Here is a 25,088-nt window from a genome sequence, read left to right as displayed (position 1 = left end):
AAATTATTGTTAACGACGGTCATATAAATATTTCAAAATTTCAGAAAAGCCTTCGCGAACCAAACAGATTTTCAATGATACAGCTATATACGTTTCACACCTACGTATCTCCTTTCATGTTGGTCACCTAAATGCAAATGTAGTTAGCCTTTTGTGTAGAATCGTTGGTCGTGAAGTAGAACAGTGACTGAGTAGGCGTAATATCCTTAAAGACACTTGCAAAACAAGTTAAAAGAAATATAAGTAAATATGGCTAACGGTTGCACATTGGTCTTAATAATCTAGACTAAATATGGAAATAGACTTTTATCATTACATCTCTCGTATCCTAAAACGCAAAATTGGAGAAAATTAAACTTGCTAAGTAGTTAGTTTCTGTTCTCTTTATCAATTCCAGGGATTTTAGGTTAAAAGTTTCCAGTAACAAAAAGTGCTTTACACCTCACATGAGTATGATGTTTGGACTTTAGATATGAATAATACGACGGCAATAAAACTGCAGCTAGGCATACCTAGAATGCTAAATAAGCTGTATGTTCCTGTATAGAATCTTTGTGTTGCTACATCACAGAGATCATTGTCCGTGTATGTCAAACGAATATAAATCAATTACTATAATCCACATTGATCACAATAATTGCTGTTTCAGCCCACGTACTATCCCGTTGTGTTATATGAAGGCACATATGAGCTTTGTTTAAAAACATTGTGACGGCAAATGGAAACTTAAACATAGTTCAAAAATCTGGGTTAAAATATATAAAGCTGAAGAGCTTGTTTGTTTGTTTGAACGTAATCTCAGGAACTACTTGTCCGATTAGAAAAATTCTTTCGGTGTTAGATAGCCCATTTATCGAGGAAGGCTATATATTATCACGCAAGTCCAACAGGAGCGGAGCAATGCGGGTGAAACGGGGAACGCGGGCCACAGCTAGTTATAATATATACCTTATATTAAAAATAAATAAGGACAAGATACAGCAGAATAAGGATAGTACAAAATATAGGAATACATTCTGAAGCTGTAAAAAAGTAATCAATCACGTTAAACTTTTTGTCAGTTGCTTTGTTTTTGCGTCGTTAATCTATCGCGTAAAAAGTGAATTGATTTTACCTGCTACTACTAGTACCTATGTATATTAACGAACAAAAACATAAACAATTGAAATTGATTTACAAATCGGTAATTGATACAAATAATAAAACAAAAAATGAAATAGATTCAAATCAAAGGCCTTGAAAAATAATACTAGGTATCACCGAAAGGATCTAGAATCAATTGCAAGTAAGGTTAAAAAATAAGAATCTAGACAATAATTTTTATATCCGACTTACGTAAAAGATAGTATTATATTATTTGTGGTAAAAGCATCGTTTTTGAATAATAAATAAATAGCTCGAAATTTAAACAACTTTTAAAAACAAAAACAGTCGATAAATAATTTATTCGCTTTGCAATTCAAAAGAGATCATTAGTCAGTGTTAGATAACATTTTGGATTTGAAAACATTACCTCTTTCTATTAAAACAAAATCGTGAGGTTTATGTTTTTGTAAATGCACTTTCTACTATGAATTATGTTTTATATGGAAACGTGAGTTGCATTCGTGCGGAACTTGATCTATCACAGTTTTGTTTCTTGAGGTCAACTTGTCTTAGAATTGACGGTTCAATCCTTAATTGTAACATGCATGACGAGTAGATGAAACGATTGAATATCTGATAGAGGAAATTTGTTTTAAGAGGCAAAAATACAGAGCAAGAACTTTAAGAAATATTGTACTACACAAAATTTAAGATCATTTTATACTCTACTAAATATTTCAATAATTCATACAGTACCTATTATTTCTTGAGAAGCAAGCATTTAGTCCTTCAAGCTTTTAAAGATTATTAAAATCCCTATCACAAAATGAAGCTATAATTTCGTTGCATTAGAATTATTATCGTTTCCAATCTACAGATAAAAAAATACTGAAACCCACTTAAAGCTCAGAGCATACATGAAGATGAAAGTAATGTAGAAAAATAAAAATTTATCAATAGTGTCAGTATTACTTCAATAGTGTTAGTATTTAAAAACATAATGGATATAAAATGGACATCAGATGAAGCCAATTAATATGATTGTCGCAACAAGGCTTCTGAGTTCTGGACTTCCTTCAGAGTTCTGAGAAATTCCTTCCCTTCACTTTTTATTGGAATAGCATTATTTATAAATACAGTTTACGGATATTTGATGAGTTTATTGTCTGGTTGATGAATTTTTAATTCAACTGTAAAAAAGACTCGATAGAATTACAAAGAATAATATTATTGTGATATTCATTTAGAGAAAAAAATTGTCAGCATAATTTTTTGCTTTTCATGGTTGTGTTATATTATTAAATTCATCCAATTATTGAATTTACAACATGTGTGATCTTTAAATTTAAAAGAGCTAATCCCGAAATTATTTAGTTGTAGAGCCATATTTTTTGTGTGTTTTAATTTAATATTAATGACATTAGAAAAAAGATATAAAAAAGATCCTGTCCACCTTTTATAATATTACAAAATTTCTGATTAATTTATTTATTCTTTAAAACATGACTAATAATTTGACCGCTCCCTTGGTACAGTGGTTGACGCGTGAGCGTAGCACCAAGGAGACCTGGGTTCGATTCCCGGTGGAGAATTTACAACATGTGTGATCTTTAAATTTAAAAGAACTAATCCCGAAATTATTTACTTGTAGAGCTATATTTTTTGTGTGTTTAATCACGATAACCATAACGTATACTTACTACTATCTATAAAACCACTGTCACATTATATACTAAGCTGACCCTTGAATATATAACAGTATTATGCAATGCGGAAGCTGAAGTTAAACAGGCGGTTATTGCTAATTTATGATTTAAACTCACTCGAGTTCCTACCGATATCTGTGAGAACGAGTTATGTTCTGCATCTCTTCTATATAAATAATAAATATTTATATTTACATTTGCACGAATGTATAATGAGTTCAACGATATCCTCTATAATGATTAATATTATAAAATGCAAAACATGAATGAAGCGGTTGATTTGTTTATTCATACCGAGGAGTGAATAAAGAACGAGGTGCGGATTCATATGTGAATATCAACAGAGATTATTAATAATTTTCTTATGTCAATTAACTATTGTTAATTGTTATGAATATCTACCAACTTACAATAAAATAGGTACTATAAATGGACGCCCTGTCAAAATTTTAAATTAATTTATTTGCATGATAAATCAAACTGTTTTTCTGCAGATTATAAAACTAAGAATTAATGAATGATAGTATGTATTTCATAGTTGACTGATTTTATTATCATTGCAGCGACTCTAATCTAGGTTAGAGGTATCGTGTTAAATAACCTAACCTTGGTGCCATTAGTATTATGATTCTTCATTCTTAGATCCTGAGGTTTTAAAGCTAATAGAGAGTAATATTAAAACAAGAAGGCTGACTAATGTGGATGATATTGTATTTCTACCAAATCCGATCCGATTAACTTATGAGCCTTATTTATATAAAAATTATATGCTATAGGTATAGGCTTAGCCACGTGGGAATATGTTCAGCGTTCTGTCGTATTAGTCTGATTCATACGGCATATTTACGTAGATCAGCAAAAGTTTATTTGTTGTTATTTATATCATTAACTTTGTACAGCAACATAAAGACCATAAAGAAAAGAAATTAAGTCATCAAATTAACTACTTATCTACAAAGTTAAAATTAATTTACAGGTTTCAAGAAACATTCATTCAATAAATAAAGACACTAGGAAATATTCTATTTACAACCGAATCACATGTCGATATATTATGATGTTTCTGTAATTGTCTAGATGTTTCGGTTAAATCAGAGCACGCAATCAGTTTTCTATTACGGTAATAGTTAACTGTTTTATAAGATACCCGTATCAAACAATTACTTATCCACGCACGTAATTATTGACAAGTTTTGTTAACAAGCTTATATTCGCTTCATTGGTTTTACTTGGAATATCGCTGATTATAAAAATAACAAGTCTATTATATATAGTTTATGAGAGGATTATGCAAAATTCGTTACACGAAAGTATGGAAATCAATACATTTTAAAAAGTATAGATATAATGTTATTATGAGACACAAAATCTGATGAATTAATGGCTAGTGAATATTTAGCCACATAATATACAGCTGGCTATCTATAAAATATGTTAATAATCTTTGTTTTTGACAAAAACTTGTTTTAATTTAATATTAATGACATTAGAAAAAATAAACAAAAAAGATCCTGTCCACCTTTTAAATCACCTTTAAATCACCTTTTAAATTAAAAATTTTATTCTATGAAATCAGTGTTAAATATATTACAAAATTTCTAATTAATTTATTATACGTATTATATTCTTTTAAACATGACTAATAATGGCGGAGTTATAAAAGCGATGAGGTCTTCGTTAGCGACCAAAGGATACGTACATACATAGCGATAATATGGATTGAGAAGAAGAAGAAGAGATTATGGATATGTGGATTTACTTATACTGTAGAAAATTATAGTCAATGTTAAATTACAAAAATATCTATGTTTACTTCATTGAGTTGTGTTGTTTAACGTGACAACTCATTTGTCGAGTCTTTTTTATTTTAATTTATTGATCTGTGTTCGCCAGCTGTAGTTTAGAACGTGCATTATCTATATGTCGTGGTCATATCGTAGATTTGATCATTTCATGATATGAGTGGCCATTTCACGAAATGGTCGCATATCGTGAAATGGCCAACATAGTTTGATCAGATCGTTAAATCGTCAACGTTTCACGATTTGGTCATCCACATTTGGCCAGATCGTATAAAATATAAGGAGTCCATAAAATATTAAAAAAATTCAGAATAACTATATTCTAAAAACTTGTTTAATGTCATTTAAGTTAGTGCCGCGGCAGCGGCCAGCGAATGCCAGAAGCGAATCGTTTTTGCAATAGAAAACAGTTAGGTTAGGTTAGGTTAGACTTTGATAAACAACGCACGAGCCGAGCGAGCAAAGCGAGCGTGCCGCGGCAGCCGCCGGCGAGTGCCAGAAGCGGATCGCTTTTTAAAAAACAAACAATTATAATAATATAGTAGTAGTTTCTTAAATTATTTTATTAAAGCGCATTTTTTCTTAAATACATATTAGATATCCACATTTTCCATAGTACTCGTACCTCTTCGTCGTAAATTCTTTGCTATGACTTTGTTCATAATATTGTTATTAAACGAATTATGAAGTTTTTAACTGCGAATAATTTAATTTTCGCCAGCGGCCGCCATCTTATCACATAAACACAGAGCTTGCAGCGCCTCTACCAACGATTAATGTAACTATTTTACGATATGATCAAATAATTTTGATCATTTCATGAAAAAACCGTGCGTTAATTGGCCATATCGTGAAACGATTTCTTATCATTGATCTGCCCAAACCACATCATGATGTGGCCAAACTAAATTGGCCATTTCACGATATGCGACCATTTCGTGAAATGGCCACTCATATCATGAAATGATCAAATCTACGATATGACCACGACATATACATATAATAAATCTGTAGAAGGGTCAATTCTGTATCTACATTGAAAATATTGAAAAAATAAATAGCAGGGGGTGTTACTGGATCAATACCAAACCCAAAAATGTGATTAAAAAAATTTTTGTCTGTCTGTCTGTCTGTCTGTCTGTATGTGAAGACATCACGTGAAAACTAACGGTTCGATTTCGATGAAACTTGGTATAATTATACCTTATTATCCTGGGCGTAAAATAGGATACTTTTTATCCTGGAAAAATACGTAGAAAAAAAATTAATCTTAATTTTTCAGTTGTATCCATAGACGTTGTTCTGTAGAACCGCGAAAACACGTTGCGTATTATTATACCTAGCCGTATTTGGGTCCAATAGATATTTATAAGATGTCATTGTCAGAGTTACTCAAAATGGAGAAATAAACCATCCACGCGAAGACGGACATCCGCGCGAACGGAGTCGCGGGCGGAAGCTAGTCACAAATAAGACACTAGCGATTGATATTCTTTAAACTTATTGGTTAGAATATATTGGCATGCAATATACGTATACGTAGTATAGAAATTTGAGGACCTAATTATATTCAAAAAACTATGAATATAAATTGTGTCAAATAAAAACCGGTGCTAAAAACCTGTCATACAATATCGATGAGTAATTAAAGTTATCATATAAACAATGTGGTGTGTACTACATGTGCCTTTGTAAGAAATTAGGAAAACAGTGATACAAATTCAACCAATGTACGACGGATATATTTTGCATTGTTTAAGTACATTGTATTACTCAATTTTTTCCATACCATTGAAGGTTTAAACTGTTTGTCTGCCTTGCATTTTTATTAGCAACTCTTGTCGCCAAAATGTATGACGCATAGTGCGATTCGTTAACGTTCCTATATGGCACAATAGAAATCAATTGAAACGTTTTTACTAGCCGATTGCATAATTACATTGTTGCTTTGACTCTCAAATACTGTGTCCACAACTATTCTTATCGCCAATATTGTTCAGATTTTTAAGCCAATATTTTGATATGAAATGGGTCATCTGTGTACAAATCCAATTTTTAGGCTCTACCATCTAAGGAATATAATGTTTATTTCCATTAATTAAAAGTACCTATTTAGTGTTATCTATGCATTTGGACGTTGGTAGTCGTTTGGTATGACGTAAGCACGTGCTTGTTAGTTGTTACCTCTTTGTGAAATAAAAAGGTAAAAAATCGTCCTACATTACCTCCTTTGTGATAATCACGTTGTGCACACTACACTTGCTTGTAATTGACTCAGGTAAATTGTAGAAATAAAAACAAACTAAGTATAAGCTGGCGAGCATAAACTGCTTACAAAGCAACCCCTTAAAAATAAAATTGAACAGAGTAAATAAATTACTAGGCCAGTGATTATGTTACTTTTTATTCTTTTTAGGTTTCTTTTAACGAAGTCACGCCTCGCATAGGATACGAAAACAAGTTATGTAGGATTGAGCCGATCGATTCTACGAAACTGAATTACGAGAAGGATATAATCCTTATATTATGAGGAAAACGATGTAAAACTTGGATAAAATCTTAGTTCTTCGGGACAATTAAACTGAAACTGTATAATCACTTTTTTAAGTGAAAATAGCGTAAAGAGATTGTGAATCTTTTCTTTATTTTGCTAGAAATATTATAATAATTAAAAAAATGTATGTTTAATTTTTTTAAAACATATCTGGTTCGCCGTTAGTTTACTGGTAAAGATAGGCGCGATCTTTTGTATTTCTCACATCTGATAACCTTATGATGCCTAATTAAATTTGCATAAGTGCTGTTATAATGTAATGTGTATAATTGTGTAAATATTTTTGTATCCGTCACTCTTCGTCATAAACGGGAATGCATCATCTCATAAATTGAAATTTATGCAAACGGTAAATGCCATTCAATTTGATAGTATCATTCTATATTTAACGAGTCATTGATCTCTTATCTACTAGGAATGTCTTCCATGCATGCTATATAGAGTATGACCAGAGTCGGATTTAACATCGAAGAGACATTATTGATCTACTTTTCGTATCTAAACTTTTTAATAATAAAATTAACTGTCCCCAATTACTAGCAAGATTCAATATTCGTGTACCGGCTAGATATCCCCGCTTTAAAATAACCCCATTAGCTCCTCCACTCCGCAAATCCGTTTCCGGGGCCAACTCCCCACTACCCAGACTATCAAAAATAATCAATAAATACAGTGATAAAATCGACATCTTCTTCCATACACCCAACAAGCTCCGTTCTATAGTGAAGGATATACAAAAATTGATACCTTAAATTGTTGTCATCATCATCTATCATCTATTAATTAAAAATTATTATTCTTTTAATAATAAAAATAACTTTGTAAAAATAATTTTGTATTGTACTCTTAAGAAATAGCTCTGTATAATTGGCGCATGCTGTGTTAACCTCTAATTGTTTGTTACTTTATCGCAAGAACTATATGTTATGTAATAATAATTATATTAAAGAATCATTGTAAACAAATGTTGGTTAACCAAATAAATAAATAAATAAATAAATAAATAAACATTAGGGCTGAAATCTAATGAATGTTTTTGCAAAGATTTAAATACTGAAGATTGTTTTTTTTTTTTGCTATAAGTAGTTTAATATTGGTTTCTTTCACTGTCTTTGTCGTGAAATATCAATGGTATACAACACACATTTTTTAAATAGACAATAATAACTTTTGTAATATCGGCAAGGAAATAAAAAATCACAATTTTTGCCGCCAAGCTCAATACTATTTTTTCTTGGATTGGTGTAAATCCAGCGCTGGATATAGCCATATATCCAGTCGATACAAATGCCTGCGGTACCAATAACTGGTTTGGTTGCACGAGCCTTTATCTATGGCAGTCAGGTTGTGGATTGTGGCTAATCGGTCACGTATATTGAGATTTTGCAGCTAATATTGTTGATCATTTCGAGCAACATAATGTGTTTATTATGAAAATGTTATGCGACTTAAAATTATAATATATTATTTACATAATATATAATAATATTATCAGCTCTCTCTTAAATTTTTTTTATAAGAATTACCATTGACTATTGTATACTTCTTCAACGTTTAAACAACATTCCAATCTGATGAGGAATGTCTTTAAAAATATACATTTTTTGTAATTGTGTTTGTGCGTACCCATGTAGAAAACAAACTTAGGTATGTTTGCTTTTTATAAATAAATAAAAATCTTTATTTATCCATACCTTCAATTACACTGTGTATGCCACTCAATTTATATAAACACAATACTTAAAACTATGGACATTATCGTCTAAACTAGGCCGAGCCTGTATCTTAGACGATAATATCTTCCCACTATGTAATATAAACTAATTATTCACAATAATACAAGCGTGATACAAGCGTTAACAAAGTTACAAAAATTATATAAAATATTTAAATTTTATAAAATAAGTTTATCAAACAAAAATAATTGCATTACAATATTTGTTTTGTCGATAAGAATATTTTTCACACGGGTACAATACGGTGTATGATTGAAATGTTTATAAAATCCACATTTCATAAATAATTTAATTAATAGATACTGATTAGTGATTACTGACTCATCTGATATTAACGATTTCATTGTTTATAATAAAGTATAGCCACAGATAATATAATACTAGTATATACCTATAACCTTATTTATTACGTTTGTTGAGTAACCGTCCACAATGATCGTTCCGTATCAATGAATCACACTCGTCTCCCATTTCCGAGTATAATAATGTTATTGAATATTTCTCATATCATCGTAGTTTACTAAATATATGTGAAATATTAAGCAGGTTGAAATCCTATTACCAACTCAAACTCATATGAATGTCATTAATTGATAGACACTGTTGCAAAAAATTGTGATGCGTAATATTTTTGTATTTTAGTAAATATTTATAGTGGGAGTTTCCTTTAAAAATATTTGTTTGTCGCAAAACTTATGTACAGCTCATATCTATATTTAACCCACCTAATTCATTCCTTCTAAATTATACTTTGGAGACATGTAGAAAATATTGTTAGTTGCTAAAAATACTGCTTAATTTATTTTGAATGCTCTCAACTCTTTGATATGATGCAAGCCCACTACCTGATCTTTATCCGAATCAGTTCATTTAGGTCAAAAGTACAGTAAAAGGGCGCCCTGTAAAGTGTAAAGAGAGCGTGTCATATGACATATCCGACGTTGAAATTCGTGCAGTATGCCAGCAGACGTAGAAAGTAGCTAAAGGTTGACAAAGGTCGGAAACGATTTTCCACTACCTAATAGTTAACGACCCTTGAAGAGTATCGCAATCAAATGGTAGCGTTTGTTTGTAAATAAAAGAAAGTCAGACGATCCAAGTGTGACGGTAAGGATGTTATTATATTTGCGGTATCTTTTTGTAAATAGGTAGTTATGACTATAATTGATACGTGCGTGGTGATTGATTAATTATACGCATCTTATCAGCTTGTCTCTTCGTTTAAAATACTAACTTAGAATAATTGTAGAGCAGGCAGTATTTCAAATCACCTGATGTCAGTTGTTATCTGTGTTTCTGTTAGTAGATTATTATTATTCTTTGTGCAACGAATAGACGTGTTATCGATGGAATCAGAAGTGTTATTATTTACCGTAGAAAATTTCATAATTGATTGTTTACTTTACAATATTCGTAATTCTGCTATCAATCTATTTACTAATAGATTGATAAAGGAATACCCTACTAGGTAAAGATAACGCGAAATCTCTTATAATTATTTATAGTTAAAGAGCAGTTATTAGTTGCAAAAACTGTAAATAGGTAGACCTTAGAAATCTAAATAGCAAGGTAGAGACTAAATAAACACCTGCCCTGGACCTATATGTCCAACTTTATACCTATTATCCTTTTACAAAGACATTTAATATTTAATGAATTATATAAAATATTGAATATTATATTGCATCTTGTAATAACATACGCCTTGACGCGCCTACATACGCGGAAATCGATTTTATGTATGGAATATAACTACATTTTTTATCATTAAGATATTTATCATTAACGAGACTTTATTGATTATGAGTGACTTGAATACGAAAAATCTCTCATTCTAGAATTTATACTATGTAATAATGTAACCTAATTTATATTGATCTTCATAAACTGTTTTAGCGAAGTAGGTATGGAAAATATTAGTTCCAAATGTAATTTCCTCGAGCGAGCCTCTTTTGAGTGCAACTTGACTCAATGTTATTCAGAAGTTGTTTATAATCAAGAAGCTTTTATTCTGGTTTATAATTAATCAAATGTGAATGACAACACAATTGTGTTCAAAAAGATAAGGATTGTTCAGGATTGTTAGACGTGTTCTTTAATGATATATTTAAAAAAATGCTGGAGGGTTAAATAATAAATTCGTCTGTTAATACAATACATACATAGATAAATCGAAACTAGTTTTTATAGCCAATGTTGATGTTGATGACAACATTTCATTTTTTATAAGGCCATGAAAGAAAAAACCGTTTCTTTATTTTGCTCTTGCGATTTCAGAAAACAATTTATTAAATTTTTTCATCGCATATTTTAAGAGAAATTAAATAAAAACGAAAAATGTGATGATGACGTCATACATACGGATGAATAAAAATGCGCCTTAGCTTAATTTAAAAAAGTTAAAAAAAAAACTATCACTGACATTAACAGGGTATGGCATGTGTCAAATTTCATTTGTGAATTATTCATGTCAACAAACTTTTAAATCGTGTTATTGTGTTTTGGTTTTCTAATTTAATCTCATTAGCGTGATGTTTGTTTGATTGGAGTTAGACCAATTTATTTATATTATTCAAATAGTGCCTTGTTCATAATTTTGAATTTGTTTATTGAAATATAAGAATTTGTTTACTTACTAAAAGTTGTATTCATTTAACACTTTCCAACGTTTTTGGGATAGTCTTAGATTACAAAATAAAGTACAGATGGAGCATGACAACCGCCCGTCGCCCTTGTCAAAGAAAATACGAAATCAAAAACAAATACGTCGCTGCACCAGTGCTATAGCGCATATAGTGTCATGCAATACGTCAAAAAGGGTTTGCAATTTTAGTAAAAAAATGCCGTCTTGTGATAATAAAACGCTGTAAAATTTGTTCCCGAAAACAAAAAAAAAGATAAAACATCGTTTCACAGGTTTTCTGTAGATTATTTGGCTGATTTATTTCTTTTAATACGAATAATAATTTTACAGATATGAAGGAATACAAAACTTCAACGTATGTTGCCAGTATTTTGAAAATGAATTTGCCATTTTTATTGGTAAAACGGTAAAATGGTTAAAAGATCTTCAGGGTAATGCTGTTGGATTTTTCGATCGTGAATGTGATTATTAATTGTATAGTGCACTAAAGGTTCATGATAATTATTAGATTATTTTAATAAGCATAATACATTATTTTGTTACTTTTATAAAGCTTAAAAACGTCATAGTCGTTTTCGCTAGCGATTTAATTTATGTGAACTCCATGATGGATATGATGAAAATAAAATGTCCCGTATTCTCGACTAAAAACTACCGCTATTCGTATTCATATATTATGAAAAATAAAAAATAATATAATTATTATAGTTAATATTGAAATTTTTTTTATGTAATTTATTTAATAAAAAATTGAATACAATTATTTTGTCCATATATAACTTTAGTAGGCAGGTACTTTATGTAATAAAAGAATTTAAATAAAAATTAAAACTTGACTACTCATTTATGTATATATATAGCCTACGTCACTACCGCCACTAACATAATAATTCAGATCATTGCAATGAAACGCTCACAACTCAAAATCGGTCCAACGGTTTATACTGCAGGGCGTGTCAAAGAAATATTATACATACATACATAAACTCGAAAAACATAACCCTCTTTTTTCCGTAGTCGGGGAAAAATTTGGGAAATTTTTCAATATCTGGCAACATTACACGCACACAGAAGCACCGTGTACGTACAGTGCAGCGGCGGAATGACAGCACACATAGCTTTATTGAAAATGACGATAAATTATTCGGTTTAGTTCGGCAACGCTCCATCTGTCTTTTATTTTGTAATCTAAGGGGATATAGGTAAACCAGAATCTGATGGCAATTAGGGAAATCAAAATTTTGAGTGTGCAGCCCTAGGGAAAATGGACTGAACGATCTTGATACTGCTTATTTTTTAGTTTGTTCTCAATATCATTAGTCACATTACATAAGTGGACAGTACTGTACTTAATAATGAGATATCCACTTAATATTATGTAGGTACATACTTACATGTATAATATACATATTACTTTTATACAGGTAATACATATTATTATTTACACATACCTATATTTGTATGTTCATTATCATTATGCCATGTGAAAATATCGATGTTATATCGATAGAAAACTAGACTGCTTATAATTTTTTATAAAATAAAATGAAAATAAAATAAAACTATGTTTATTTTCGTAAGTATTAACAGATACACACATTATAAAATTGACTTGGACAGCTTGGACTTGACGAATAGCCGTATTGGAAACTCCTGTAATAAGTTTTCATAAAATTATATTCCAATCAACAAACAATATTATAGTTACCTACATATAATATTTTTTAATTGAAAGTATCAAAGCGGGTAAGTCCAATTTACCAATAAAATCTTCTAAATTGAAAATTGTGATGTGTTTGACCCTTCTTCATCAAATATTTTTCTATACACATTATAAACAACACCTCTTGCTTGTGATCACAGCGGCTTTTTCGACATTTTCGAAGATTTTTTAGACAAAATCCTAAAAATTATTTATCAACGGCAAAAAAGACAAATAATTTGACAACCAATTTGATAGTTGTCAAATAAGTTGCCACATGAAAATCTTTTATTTCTTAAATATAAATATGCCATCAGATTCTGGTAGACCTATAGTATATTTGTTTCCCAGAAATTTTCAGCACCCCTTAACAAATCCTGCATAAAGTCATCATCATCAGTACTTGCGAATAAGTTTCTTTTGTTCAAAATTTGGATCAGCGAATAACAAATAACAATATTTACAAAGCTTGACGAATCAAAGTGACAAATGTGCCAAAATGTCAACTGTCAAGATTTTTTTTTAAATTTAAACTAGGTATGTGGCAAAGGAAAAATTGTATTCCTCCGTATGTATGACGTCATTTGGCGCTTACGACATTTTAGAATGAGATGATTTTAAAACTCAAAAAGATGAATGAAAACTTTAATATTTAGAAAAAGCAAAAAATACGTGTATCATAATTTTTGATCTAGTTTTCATTAAAATAAAAAAATAAGTAGCAAATTTTGAAATGTTGTCAATTGGGAAACGTAGGCAGGTAGAATAGAGCGTTTTAGTTTTGTGCAGCTTTTTTTATAGTATTACTTCAATGTAATTCAAATCATATCTCTTCCCGGAATAAGTACTTGTTAAAACCGAGTTAATTATTTTATGTATTAAATTGCAAAGACATTTGATAGAATTAACTATGAATAGACAATAATATCCCGAAGAAAATTTAATACCCCGTGGTAATTCACTTAATTGAATATTTTTTTATAATTAAAGCTCAAACATTATCTATATCTATACATATATAATAAATCTGTAGAAGGGTCAATTCTGTACATTGAAAATATTGAAAAAATAAATAGCAGGGGGTCTTACTGGATCGATACCAAACCCAAATATGTGATTAAAAAATTTTTTGTCTGTCTGTCTGTCTGTATGTGAAGACATCACGTGAAAACTACCGGTTCGATTTCGATGAAACTTGGTATAATTATACCTTATTATCCTGGGCGTAAAATAGGATACTTTTTATCCTGGAAAAATACGTAGAAAAAAAATTAATCTTAATTTTTCAGTTTTATCTATAGACGTTGTTCTGTAGAACCGCGAACACACGTTGCGTATTATTGTATAATTAATAGGAATAGCCGTATTGGATCCAATAGATATTTATAAGATGTCATTGTCAGAGTAACTTAAAATGTAGAAATAAACCATCCACGCGAAGACCGACATCCGCGCGGACGGAGTCGCGGGCGGAAGCTAGTCTATAATAATAACGTATAGTACCTAATGTAATTTTCTCAGTGGTGCACAATAAATATTTTCCGTTGTTGTTGTTATATATATTATGTAGTTTTTTATTATATAAGTATCACAATTTTATCAACAATATTGTTTTCGTAAATCACCGAAATCGCTTTTTCACGATTTGTTTGTAATAAAGATTTATGCTATTTGCGTTCCATTTACACGTTTCCTCCTGAACTTTTATTCATGGATATGGGTCAGTATTTCAATTACAAAATTTGCGATTACCTCATTGATAAATAAAAACACCTCATACCTACATAACATACTTGTTAGGTTCAGATTTACAAATAACAACATTTAAAAATATTTATCTAACCTAAGTATGTACATATATTAAGTACTTACTATCTTCTACTTACTATCGAATTTAAGGAAATATGTTTTGAATGAACATAATTATGTAGTTATCTACGTAAATTTCAAATTTTAAATTTACAATAATAAAGAATTCTGCTATACAAAGTTGCACTGCAGTTAAACCAATTTGTATGTCTAGTGGACGCTAATGGGACGCTGCAATGTCACGTGCGAAAAAACCGCATGAAAAATGTCAGAAGGCATGACCTTCTATGAAACGTCAAATATTACTTGTTTATAACCTGTGTTTATAACGCATGTGCTATGCATGCAAAGTAGGATGCAGCTTTCGTTTATTAATATATAATATCTCTTTCACTTGCACGTTAAAACATACATATACCTACCTAGTCACTGAACGAATGTGGTCGCCGACTGACATACTTTCTGCTTCGCTTTGTACATAATTATATATTATCAGTACAAAAACATATGTGTAGGTACGCGCTCGAATTTCAATATTTTAATCAGACGTGTTTTCACATAACGATCAATAACTAACCTCGTTTTTATTTGCGTAGGTATTCTATTAAAATAAACCCTGTAGCTGCTGTAGGTAAGTACGTCTGTTAACACGTCAACTGCTGATAAAAACAATTTGGACCACAACATAAAAAATCGATTTTTCATATTGATCGGTTAAAAGATTATGAATCATATCTCATTTCTTAAGCAGTCGTTCTCATTTCATATTTTAATCTGCAAATATTATGAAATATTTAACGTTACGAAAGGAGCGGTTTACTCAAGGAATTGGATCATTCTGTATTTATTCGCCATTTCCGCTCCTAAAGAGGAAAATTATTTTCTAATTCAAACTTCAGGTTTTAGTAAACTACTTTTTGTCCTATCCTACTGCCTACACAGTACACATACGTATATATTAATTAATTGATAACTATTTAATAAAGATATACCTAATGCAAGGCCCTGCATTTATAAAGTTTTCACAATTTCATGAAGATACTGCCACGGTTTCTGCTCAAATAATCATAAACTTAATACATAATATTATTATAAAATGTATGTAATATTGATTTCTAATCGCAAATTTGTTTTTATTATACAGCGCCATCTAGGTATAAACTAGTAAAACTCAGAATCATCACTTATATCTCAATCGAAGTGGTGCATCAGCGTAACCATAGATGGCGCTCAAACAAATGCCGTAATGCGCGATATCTTATGTAGATGGCACTAGCCACTAGGTGCAAACTGCAAAACAACCAAAATTGTTGTTTATTTTTCAATTAAATTAAATTAGTAACGAAAATATTTACAGAAATGTTGCACATTCATAAACCTTTATGAATGTACAACGTTTCTAATGACTAAAACCACGCTAAAACGAATGAAAAAAAATAATACCTAGGTATCTGCCCAAGAAGCTTATATTAATCAATAATTATTAATCTGTGATGCTAATATAACAAGTAACAACAAGAAATAACAACGTACCTACACTACCTACGGACCTAAGTTCCTTGACTAATACTTTTTTTTTTTTAATTCACATACATATTCATATTTAAATGATTGTTTGAAAGTAGTAGTTAAACCCCTTTTTGTTATACTTAAATAAAAAAGATTAAATTGAATCTTCGATATTTTAAAAACATATTTTGTTGCCTATTATAATAACTTGTAGGTATCATATTCTTGTTTGATCTTCTGTTTATATCAGACGATTACTGTAATTTCAGGAAACTAACCTACTCATAAATTGAATCAGATAACAGGAGATAATATTTATGTAGGTAGCTTCATCACAAATTCGGCTACCGAGTTCCAGGTAATCAATTTTTATACTAATAAATTGCTTGTCCGTTGTATGATTAACACGACCGTATAATAAAATGGTCAATACCCATATTCATCAAGTAAAAAAGGCGGAGAATAATTAAATTTGACGACGTTTAATCTGAACGTAAAATAAAACAACACGCGCTCGTCTTCGCGTCGTAAAATCGAAACTCGTAGTGTGCCTCGGAGATGCTTTTTTTAATTTTTTCTCGTTGAAGATAAATTATATCAACGCATTATCCTGTAGGTTTCGGTTTGGGTGCGGCGTCCGCGGGGAATCGTGCATAACTTGAACGCTACGTCATAGCCAGTAAAAAACTTCGAACTCAGGCAGTCAAGGCCTTCGGAACTCCAGCATTTACATGTTGTATACTATAAACATCTACACCAGCATGTATTTAAAGTTGAAACCGCTGCGTGGTATCTTTTCGTAATGTACACGCATTCCCCTTTGGCCAATTTTCATTCCTGAATATATAAATATTTTCCATTTTAGGTTAATGTGCGCTTTGAGGTATTCGAGTTGCGAGATTTCCTTGTTCAATTAATTTTCTTAACACGGGATTACTTTTTTACTTACCTTTTTTTTAGCCCTAATTTACGGGTTTTAAATTTTATTTTTGTTTACCAATTATTAAAACTTTGAGCTTTTAAATTGACCAGATCAATACCTTGATCTAAATAAGAGCTTGATTGATTTGATCTACAGTTTTAATGTGAAAAATGAATTCAGCTCTAATAAGTAAATCATTAATTTCGTTCTTGGTTAATGACATTATAAATATTAACAAACATTGCGTTTGCGAGGTAGTTAAACAATTTTAACGGTTTCATTTCGAAGAAAAAGTAACAGATATCCGAGATGGTCGAGCTGTTGTTTTTTGTGTCGACTTAAGATGCCTGAGCTGATTAGTTTTGAGAAGTGTTCTGATATGCTATTTGTGCACTTAAAAAGGAATTTTAATCCAGAACCCCGTATCAAAATTAGAATTATACAATGTATTGTTTACCTATGAAAAAGTGCTGACGCAACGACGTATTCTTCGAAAAAGAAAGAAATCTAAATAATGTTGTTGAAGTAACTCGTATTTATATTTTTAATACATTACAATTCCCAAAACTTTATAATCGGAAAGTTGCAAGTGTTACAATACATACATCTATGTAGATAATGCAATATTTTTTTATAAAAACCAAATAGAAAATAGTTGGAGTAACATCTTACTTACCCTACCTTTTGTGTATCTTTTACGTATTATAAAAATATAGACTTAATTACGAATTAAAACGTGCTTCTTTTGTTACAGGTGACAGTATGGGGCAGCAGTACAGTTGCAGAAGTAATCAACGAGCCATTACAAGAGGCTGGAGTTGTTATAGCTGGGCTTCCATCTGGACCTCTGTCAGTGCCGCTATCTCTTCCTATTGCTGGACCTATTCCACCACCAGAAGACGCAGTGGCACCTCCCACTGCGCTCTTGTTCCTTGGAGGCTCAAAGGCCCCTGTGGAACCAAGGGCGCCAGCAATTTGCCTGGAAGGAGAAGTTATCGTTGTCGAATTTGAGCCACCACCGTGGGATGGAAAGGATTTAGAAGTCTTTCTGGCTTGGGAGAAAATATATGGTGAGCTTATAATGATACCTATAATACTTACACATAACACCCGTTTTCTGAATACCTTATTGATTATAGATCGAATAAATCAATTTAAAACCTTTCTAAAGGGCTTCTAACCGAAATCTTGTTGAATAAATACCGAAATGTTATAGTTTGAGTTTGAGTTTGAAAAAAATTAGTCAAACAATTATCAGGTGTAACAAAAAAAAACCATAAAAAATAAGGTCATTAATAGCATCGATTAGTTTCACTGGCAACCAATACTTATTAAAGTAAATTCAATACAGTAATCTAGTGCCTGTACCAATTCTGAACAGGTTAATTCATAATATCTTATATCGTGTCTTTACCCTTTAGACTTTCACGCCTACGATAATATGACCATAAAGTTTTCTAAAGACAACTGAATGAGTACTCGTACATTGACTTATAGTTCTTAGCGAGTCATATCTTATGAAAAGTATTTCCTTAACTTTCCTTGTGCCTTGGAGCGCTCGTCAATACGAGTCGGTTGTGTATTAAGTATTCCGTCAGCAAACTATGTTTGTAGAAAGCGGTTTGGCAATATTGAAACGTGTACGCACGCCGTTGCTATTGTCCGGTAATCTTTCGCAGAAGCGACTCGTATGCAAAGCTAATGCAGTCGCCGTGATCGCCATACAGATAGAAGTCGTCCCGATACTTGATCCTTATTATCGCGGAATAAGGCTTTGAAATCACACGCCATTTTAGGTTAATACCTTATGTGTAAACGTATAAAAAGACTCCGTGTAATAAATATATGCGACCAAGTTTCGCCTCTCCAGTTGCTATACCTTAAAAAGGAATATCACAGATACTTAATAAATCACATACAGACCATAGATATCTTAGTATGCTTATGCTAAATGTTTACAAGTTGAAACAACATACACATTTAAAGGACCACCTAGACGCTTAAATAGTACATGGAACATTAAAATTATTTTTTAATTGCTATATTTATATTATAATTTTTGTTTCAGCGTCTATGCTGTTCTCAGCTGTAGAACTTTATGGCAAGCCATTACTGCGAGCTGCAGTCATTACCAAAGAAGAATATCACTTGCTGTTCTACTATTTAGAGTCAGTTTCAGAAGCAAGCGAAGCATTAACACAACGTATGCGAAAATACATTGATTCTGGTTTACTGAAAAGTAATCCTGCTAAAGATAAAGACGACGACACACTTGCCGCTCTTAATACACAGTTAGACTCCATAAATATTGAAAACGAATCGAAGTCGAGTCTTTTGACGGAATTGATTCAAGAGGGGATTTTATCCCAACATGACGTAGATTGTGCATCTGATATGGCTAATTCAATATATAGTGAACAACCTTCAAATAATAAAATCTTAGATGATGATAACAGGTCAAGCTCATCTTCACTGGGTGTTGCCCCGCGTCAAGTTGTAGTCGATGTTGTTGTAGACAACGGCGAGTCAGTTGTCGATAGTTCATTAGTAGAAGAGTCGGAAGAGGTTACCACTGTGAGGTTAAAAAATGGAGCACAATGTTGTGCTGACCATAGAATATCAGCTGATATTACAGAAAATGTTTGGTCTAATGTACGGTGGGACTTCCTTAACCCAGCAGATTTTGGATATGATCAAGTACCAAATGTAAAAAGAAGTCGGTCAGAGTCTGCATTAACACCCGTTGTAACAAGGCGTCACGAAGAGATTTACGAGACATTAAGAGACGACGAAGAAAACTCCTGTGGTAGTATGACACCTTATGAATCTATAGAAGACTTATATGATTGTATAAAAAACGCAGCGTATAATAATGTCATTGTCGCTCAATCATCACCTTCGACCGAGAGTCAATCTGAGCCGCAATATCCGGACTTCGATGAAAAGTCGATCACAACACGCCAGAGTTCCGCTAGTAGTGAAAAAAGCGGAACCTCGTCCGCTTTTCCATTCTCGAAGTGCGGTTCTAGCGATTCGACCGGCGCGTACACGTCGTGTGAGTCTTCTAGTGGGATCAATACTTTTGCTCCGAAAAGCATTCCAGAGTTAATTAAATGTAGAGAACTACCTCCCCCGCCCACGGAAGTCGAAATGAATGAGAGTACTATTCTATTGAAGCAACTGTTTATGGGTGAATTGATGGATGCATACGGTGAATACCTTTCTGCGTACCCGTACGCTCGATCGCTACTGCGCCGGAAGATGCGACGAGACGAACATTTCTCTGCACTGGCGGACATCAGACGAGGCGCCGCCAAGTACACCATCGCTGATTACTTGGAATTACCGGTAAGTCGCTTTATTATAATATTATTTCGAACATGTTGTAATCGAAGATCACGAATCACGATACATTGTATTCATTGCACGAAGGAGATATATTCAGCTTTTATGTTCGTGTCAAATGGGGCAATTTCATTAATTCGCCATGGAATCAAGGACAATAAGTAGAGTATCGGTGGTATTCCGTTCTGGAGTCGATTTGATGGCGGCCGTGTGACAATGATACGAGCCTGCGCACGCGTCGCCATTCAATGCTAATGGGCCGGAAGAGTGCACGTGTAACTCTCTCCCTGATTACAGACATTGTTTCACGCCACTTCAGGGCTTCGCTTCTTTACCGTGTAAAATGCTGTAAATGATATATATACCTATACTTTTTAAATTCATATCTGAATCAAAAATAAAACAATTTTAGACTGCTAAATTTTATGTACGTAAAAAATTTACGTAAACCTTCATTTTTACTTGGAATGTGAAATAAACATTGTTCTGAGTTAAGGTCACTGACCATAAATATGGAATTCTGTCAGTTGTGACAATTATGCATTAATTTAAAACCTACAATAAAATTTATAATCAGAATTTAAATAAACACGTTATGATAAATATTTTGTAGAAAAGACGTTAAATATCACGGTCGAAGAGGCTGATATTGGTCACATTATAGAAGTATAATATGTTATAATGCAACACAAAAAATACTATTAAGAATTTCATATCGTAAAATACTTACAACATAAAATTATGCAAATCTGCAACAACGTGTTCATGACTCAGGTTAAAATCAAGTTGCAATCGATGAGACATTATAGGCTACCTATATTATATTATATTCTTACACATCTATGTTTATAACCAGATGATTATTATTAAGTATTCAATTTTTTGTATGAAATATAATAGGATCTTAATATTGAATTAGTTATTTCATCAATGATGAAATTGTTAAAAAATAATTGTTTAATGTTGACTTCATAATGCTATAACTCTACATTAGTGTACATCAACCCTGCTTAGAGTGTAGTAAATATTTATAAACTACTAATAAATTTAGATTATTCTAATATATAACGTAATCGTTAAAATCATGTTACAATGTAGGTACCACACCCCAGGGGTGCTCCCGCCAACGTACGAGCCTCTGTAGTCTATACACCACCCACGTCTTATTCACTCATCAGATCATAGACTAGAGTCTAGACTCAAAATGCCAAATCAATACTTAATGATTGCGAAGGTTACATTGATCCATTGTTATAAAATCGCAATAAGATCGCAATTATTATTAACCCTCTTTTTGTTATGACTATTGATTATAGAGGCGTGCCGTGTGATTCTTGCTTTGATCTTTTTTATCGCAAGTACAATAATGTGTTTCAAGTATGGGATACAATTAATAACGATTAAAATAGCACAATGATTTTCTTTGCTAAATGTAGGTATAAATATAAAAGGCTGGTTTATGATTGAATCTCTACATCTCTATTAAACCATTTTGTCTCTTCAAAAAAATTACCGTTTAGCTAGGTACGTAACTTTTATAATTAACGGGGTATTCCGTATTACATAATTTATTTAAATTTAAATGTGACTCTAAAACTCGAGGAAAAATTAAAACTAACAAAATTGAAAATCAATGCATACTTTTATCAAGATATTGCACATGTTACAATTCTATTAGGGCAAGCCTTATATGAAACGAAACATGCAGGCGCGGTCACCATATGGGCTTATCTGACTGAAGTCCTAATTTGCTTGTTTGCATACAAATAGACACGACTTCGGACTTACTGATAACGTACTCAATAATTATTGTACACACGAACTTATGCAATGAAATTCAGATGAATTCTCAAAATAGAACAAAGTTTGTTGAAGTTCTCCTTAAAACTTTGGGAATAAAAGTAAAAGAGATCAAATTCAGTGCTCTAAAAAATTCAGCAAAAGCTTTCAGTCAGAACTTTCAAATTAGCATCATTATTCGTAGGTACATTATGAAATCTAAAAACTATTAGAAATATGTGTACGATCTACTCAAAAAAAAGTAGGTATATTTGAGATCTTACCTCTTATAACAATATACTATTTACATAACCAGGTATTTGGTCTATAAGCCTTAAATATTCATTAGTTTGGGCTTAAAATAAATTGCATATAAATTGAGCTATTGAAAAATTCGAACACGTATAAGTTTAACTCATGTGGAGTGTGAACGTATGGATAGAGTCAACGCCACCGTGTATGGAATAATAAACATAGTACAGTGTTGTAAATGAAAAATATAGAAAAATGTTGTAGGTACATAAGTAGGTATATTTGTGAAAAAAAAACTATGAAAATAAAGCTACATATTTTAATATTATGTAGCAGTTTTTTTTTTTCATAGTTTTTTGTATAAAATGTTTAATGTATAAAACTACCAGTTTAAAAACGTATTCTAATTGCCCGTATTTGACAGTTTACGTGACATTTTAAAATTATCGTGTAATACATACTTTATTGGACGGATAAGTTTTATCCAAGCATTGAAAAATCGGCCCTAGACATATAAATGTTATTTAATCACTTCATCGGTAGAAGGTATTTTTTTTTTGTATTTGTATTTTTTTTTTTTGGAGTATATAGAGCAAAATGTAACAGTAACTTGTAACAGTTTAAATGAAAATTAAATTTTATATGTCTTTTGCGTCTTATGTAGAATTATGTAGAGCCCAGTGTAAAAAAATTATCTAAAATCTATACTTTCAAGTGCGAGAAACAGCTTCATATGTGAATCTTTATATCTCGGTTTTAATATCCTATTAAATTAGCAAATATACGGCAACCCCGAGCAGCTTATTATTCATTCCAGTAATTGATTGCTTGAGAATTTGCAAATGCGGCTTATCCAGGGTTATTAAGATGCGAGGGCCGAGCTATTTGCCTCTTTACATTCAGTCATGTATAATTATATTATGCGCCTAAAGCCATGATTATTCGATTCTTCTAGATTCCGATTAACTTTAGTATGTATGTACTTACATCTATTTAAATAGAGCTTAATGTAGCTCGTCAATTATTAGGTATGTAATTATTTCGTATTATAATAAAAGATCGCGTTTTTAAAAGGTTATTTCAATTTCTGAATGGAACTACGAATTTCCTAATGAAATATCACGCAGAATTACCAGTCATTTCAATATTTATCGTCCTCAGAGTGATCACATTTGTTCAGTTTAAAATAATCATTATCGGAAGTATCAAACATAAAAAATGTGTCGGTTATGCGTAAGACTTCGAAAAATGAAAATATATCTTAAATCTTTTGTGCACAAAGAAATGTGTGAACATTAGTTATTACCTATTTGTATCTTTCCGTCAGCTTCCGGAGCGGACATTCCTAACATGATTTGAGATTTCTATTGCTTCACGTTTATTATCTTTGAATTTAGTGGCATAATCTAATCTTAATGTTGTTTAAAATTTGATCTACTTTTTACCTATTGAACTGTAGATTGGCAAAGTTTTAAATAGAACCGTCCCGCTATATTAATATAATTCTAAATAACATAAAGCCGTCGTAAAGTCATTTATATGAATAATTTGATAAATATCTGCTATATTTAATATTAAATGCATCGGCAATGCATCTCGGCAAATCAAATTAGCGAGCGTTTACACTTCTCCGATTACAAAAATAAAATCGCGTTACCATTTATTACGAAAATGCAGAGCAAGCCAATAAGCTATGATGCATAATACCTATGTTTATTTAACGTGACTTTTGTGTTGACGACGAATTTCTTTGATAAATTTATCTCTATCTAAAAAAAATAAACTCTATAAATAGTCTTAGATAAAATTGGAATAATTAACTATGGTTCATTCTTAATTTTAGACAAGATTAAAATTTAGATTTAAAACAAATTAAATGCCAATGATATTTACTTCACAACGAAAGCGTTCAAATAGGCACTACATAAAAAAAATATACCGGCCGAATCGATAACCTCCTCCTTTTTTTTGAAGTCGGTTAAAAATATGCAGCTGCATGAATAAAATATTTAATGATGTTAGTTAAATACTGCCAGCTACAACTATTAATAAAATCTAATTATTCAATCAAAGTATGTACCTATGTAAAAGTCTTTAATTTATCTTCAATGGGTAAATATAAAAACGATGGAATGATAAACTTATGAATATCGTTTATCGTTTTTCATTAGCGGGTTTGAATGACTTTTAGAAAAAGAAATATCATAAAACACGATAGATCAGATAGATAAAACATTTCCAT

General features: G+C 31.4%; 1 protein-coding gene across 1 annotated transcript in view; it reads left to right on the top strand.

Annotated features, from left to right (window-relative positions):
• LOC123698278 overlaps nucleotides 1-25,088 on the top strand; it is a 105,001-nt gene that overhangs the window by 18,823 nt on the left and 61,090 nt on the right. Inside the window, exons 2-3 of the mRNA XM_045644870.1 lie at nucleotides 18,225-18,540; nucleotides 19,539-20,818. Coding sequence (XP_045500826.1) covers nucleotides 18,225-18,540; nucleotides 19,539-20,818 — 1,596 coding nt within the window. The remainder of the gene's footprint in view (nucleotides 1-18,224; nucleotides 18,541-19,538; nucleotides 20,819-25,088) is intronic.

Source organism: Colias croceus, chromosome 15, assembly GCF_905220415.1.
Source record: "Colias croceus chromosome 15, ilColCroc2.1".
Classification (NCBI taxonomy): Eukaryota; Metazoa; Arthropoda; class Insecta; order Lepidoptera; family Pieridae; genus Colias; species Colias croceus.
This window is presented reverse-complemented; position numbering and strand designations above follow the sequence as displayed.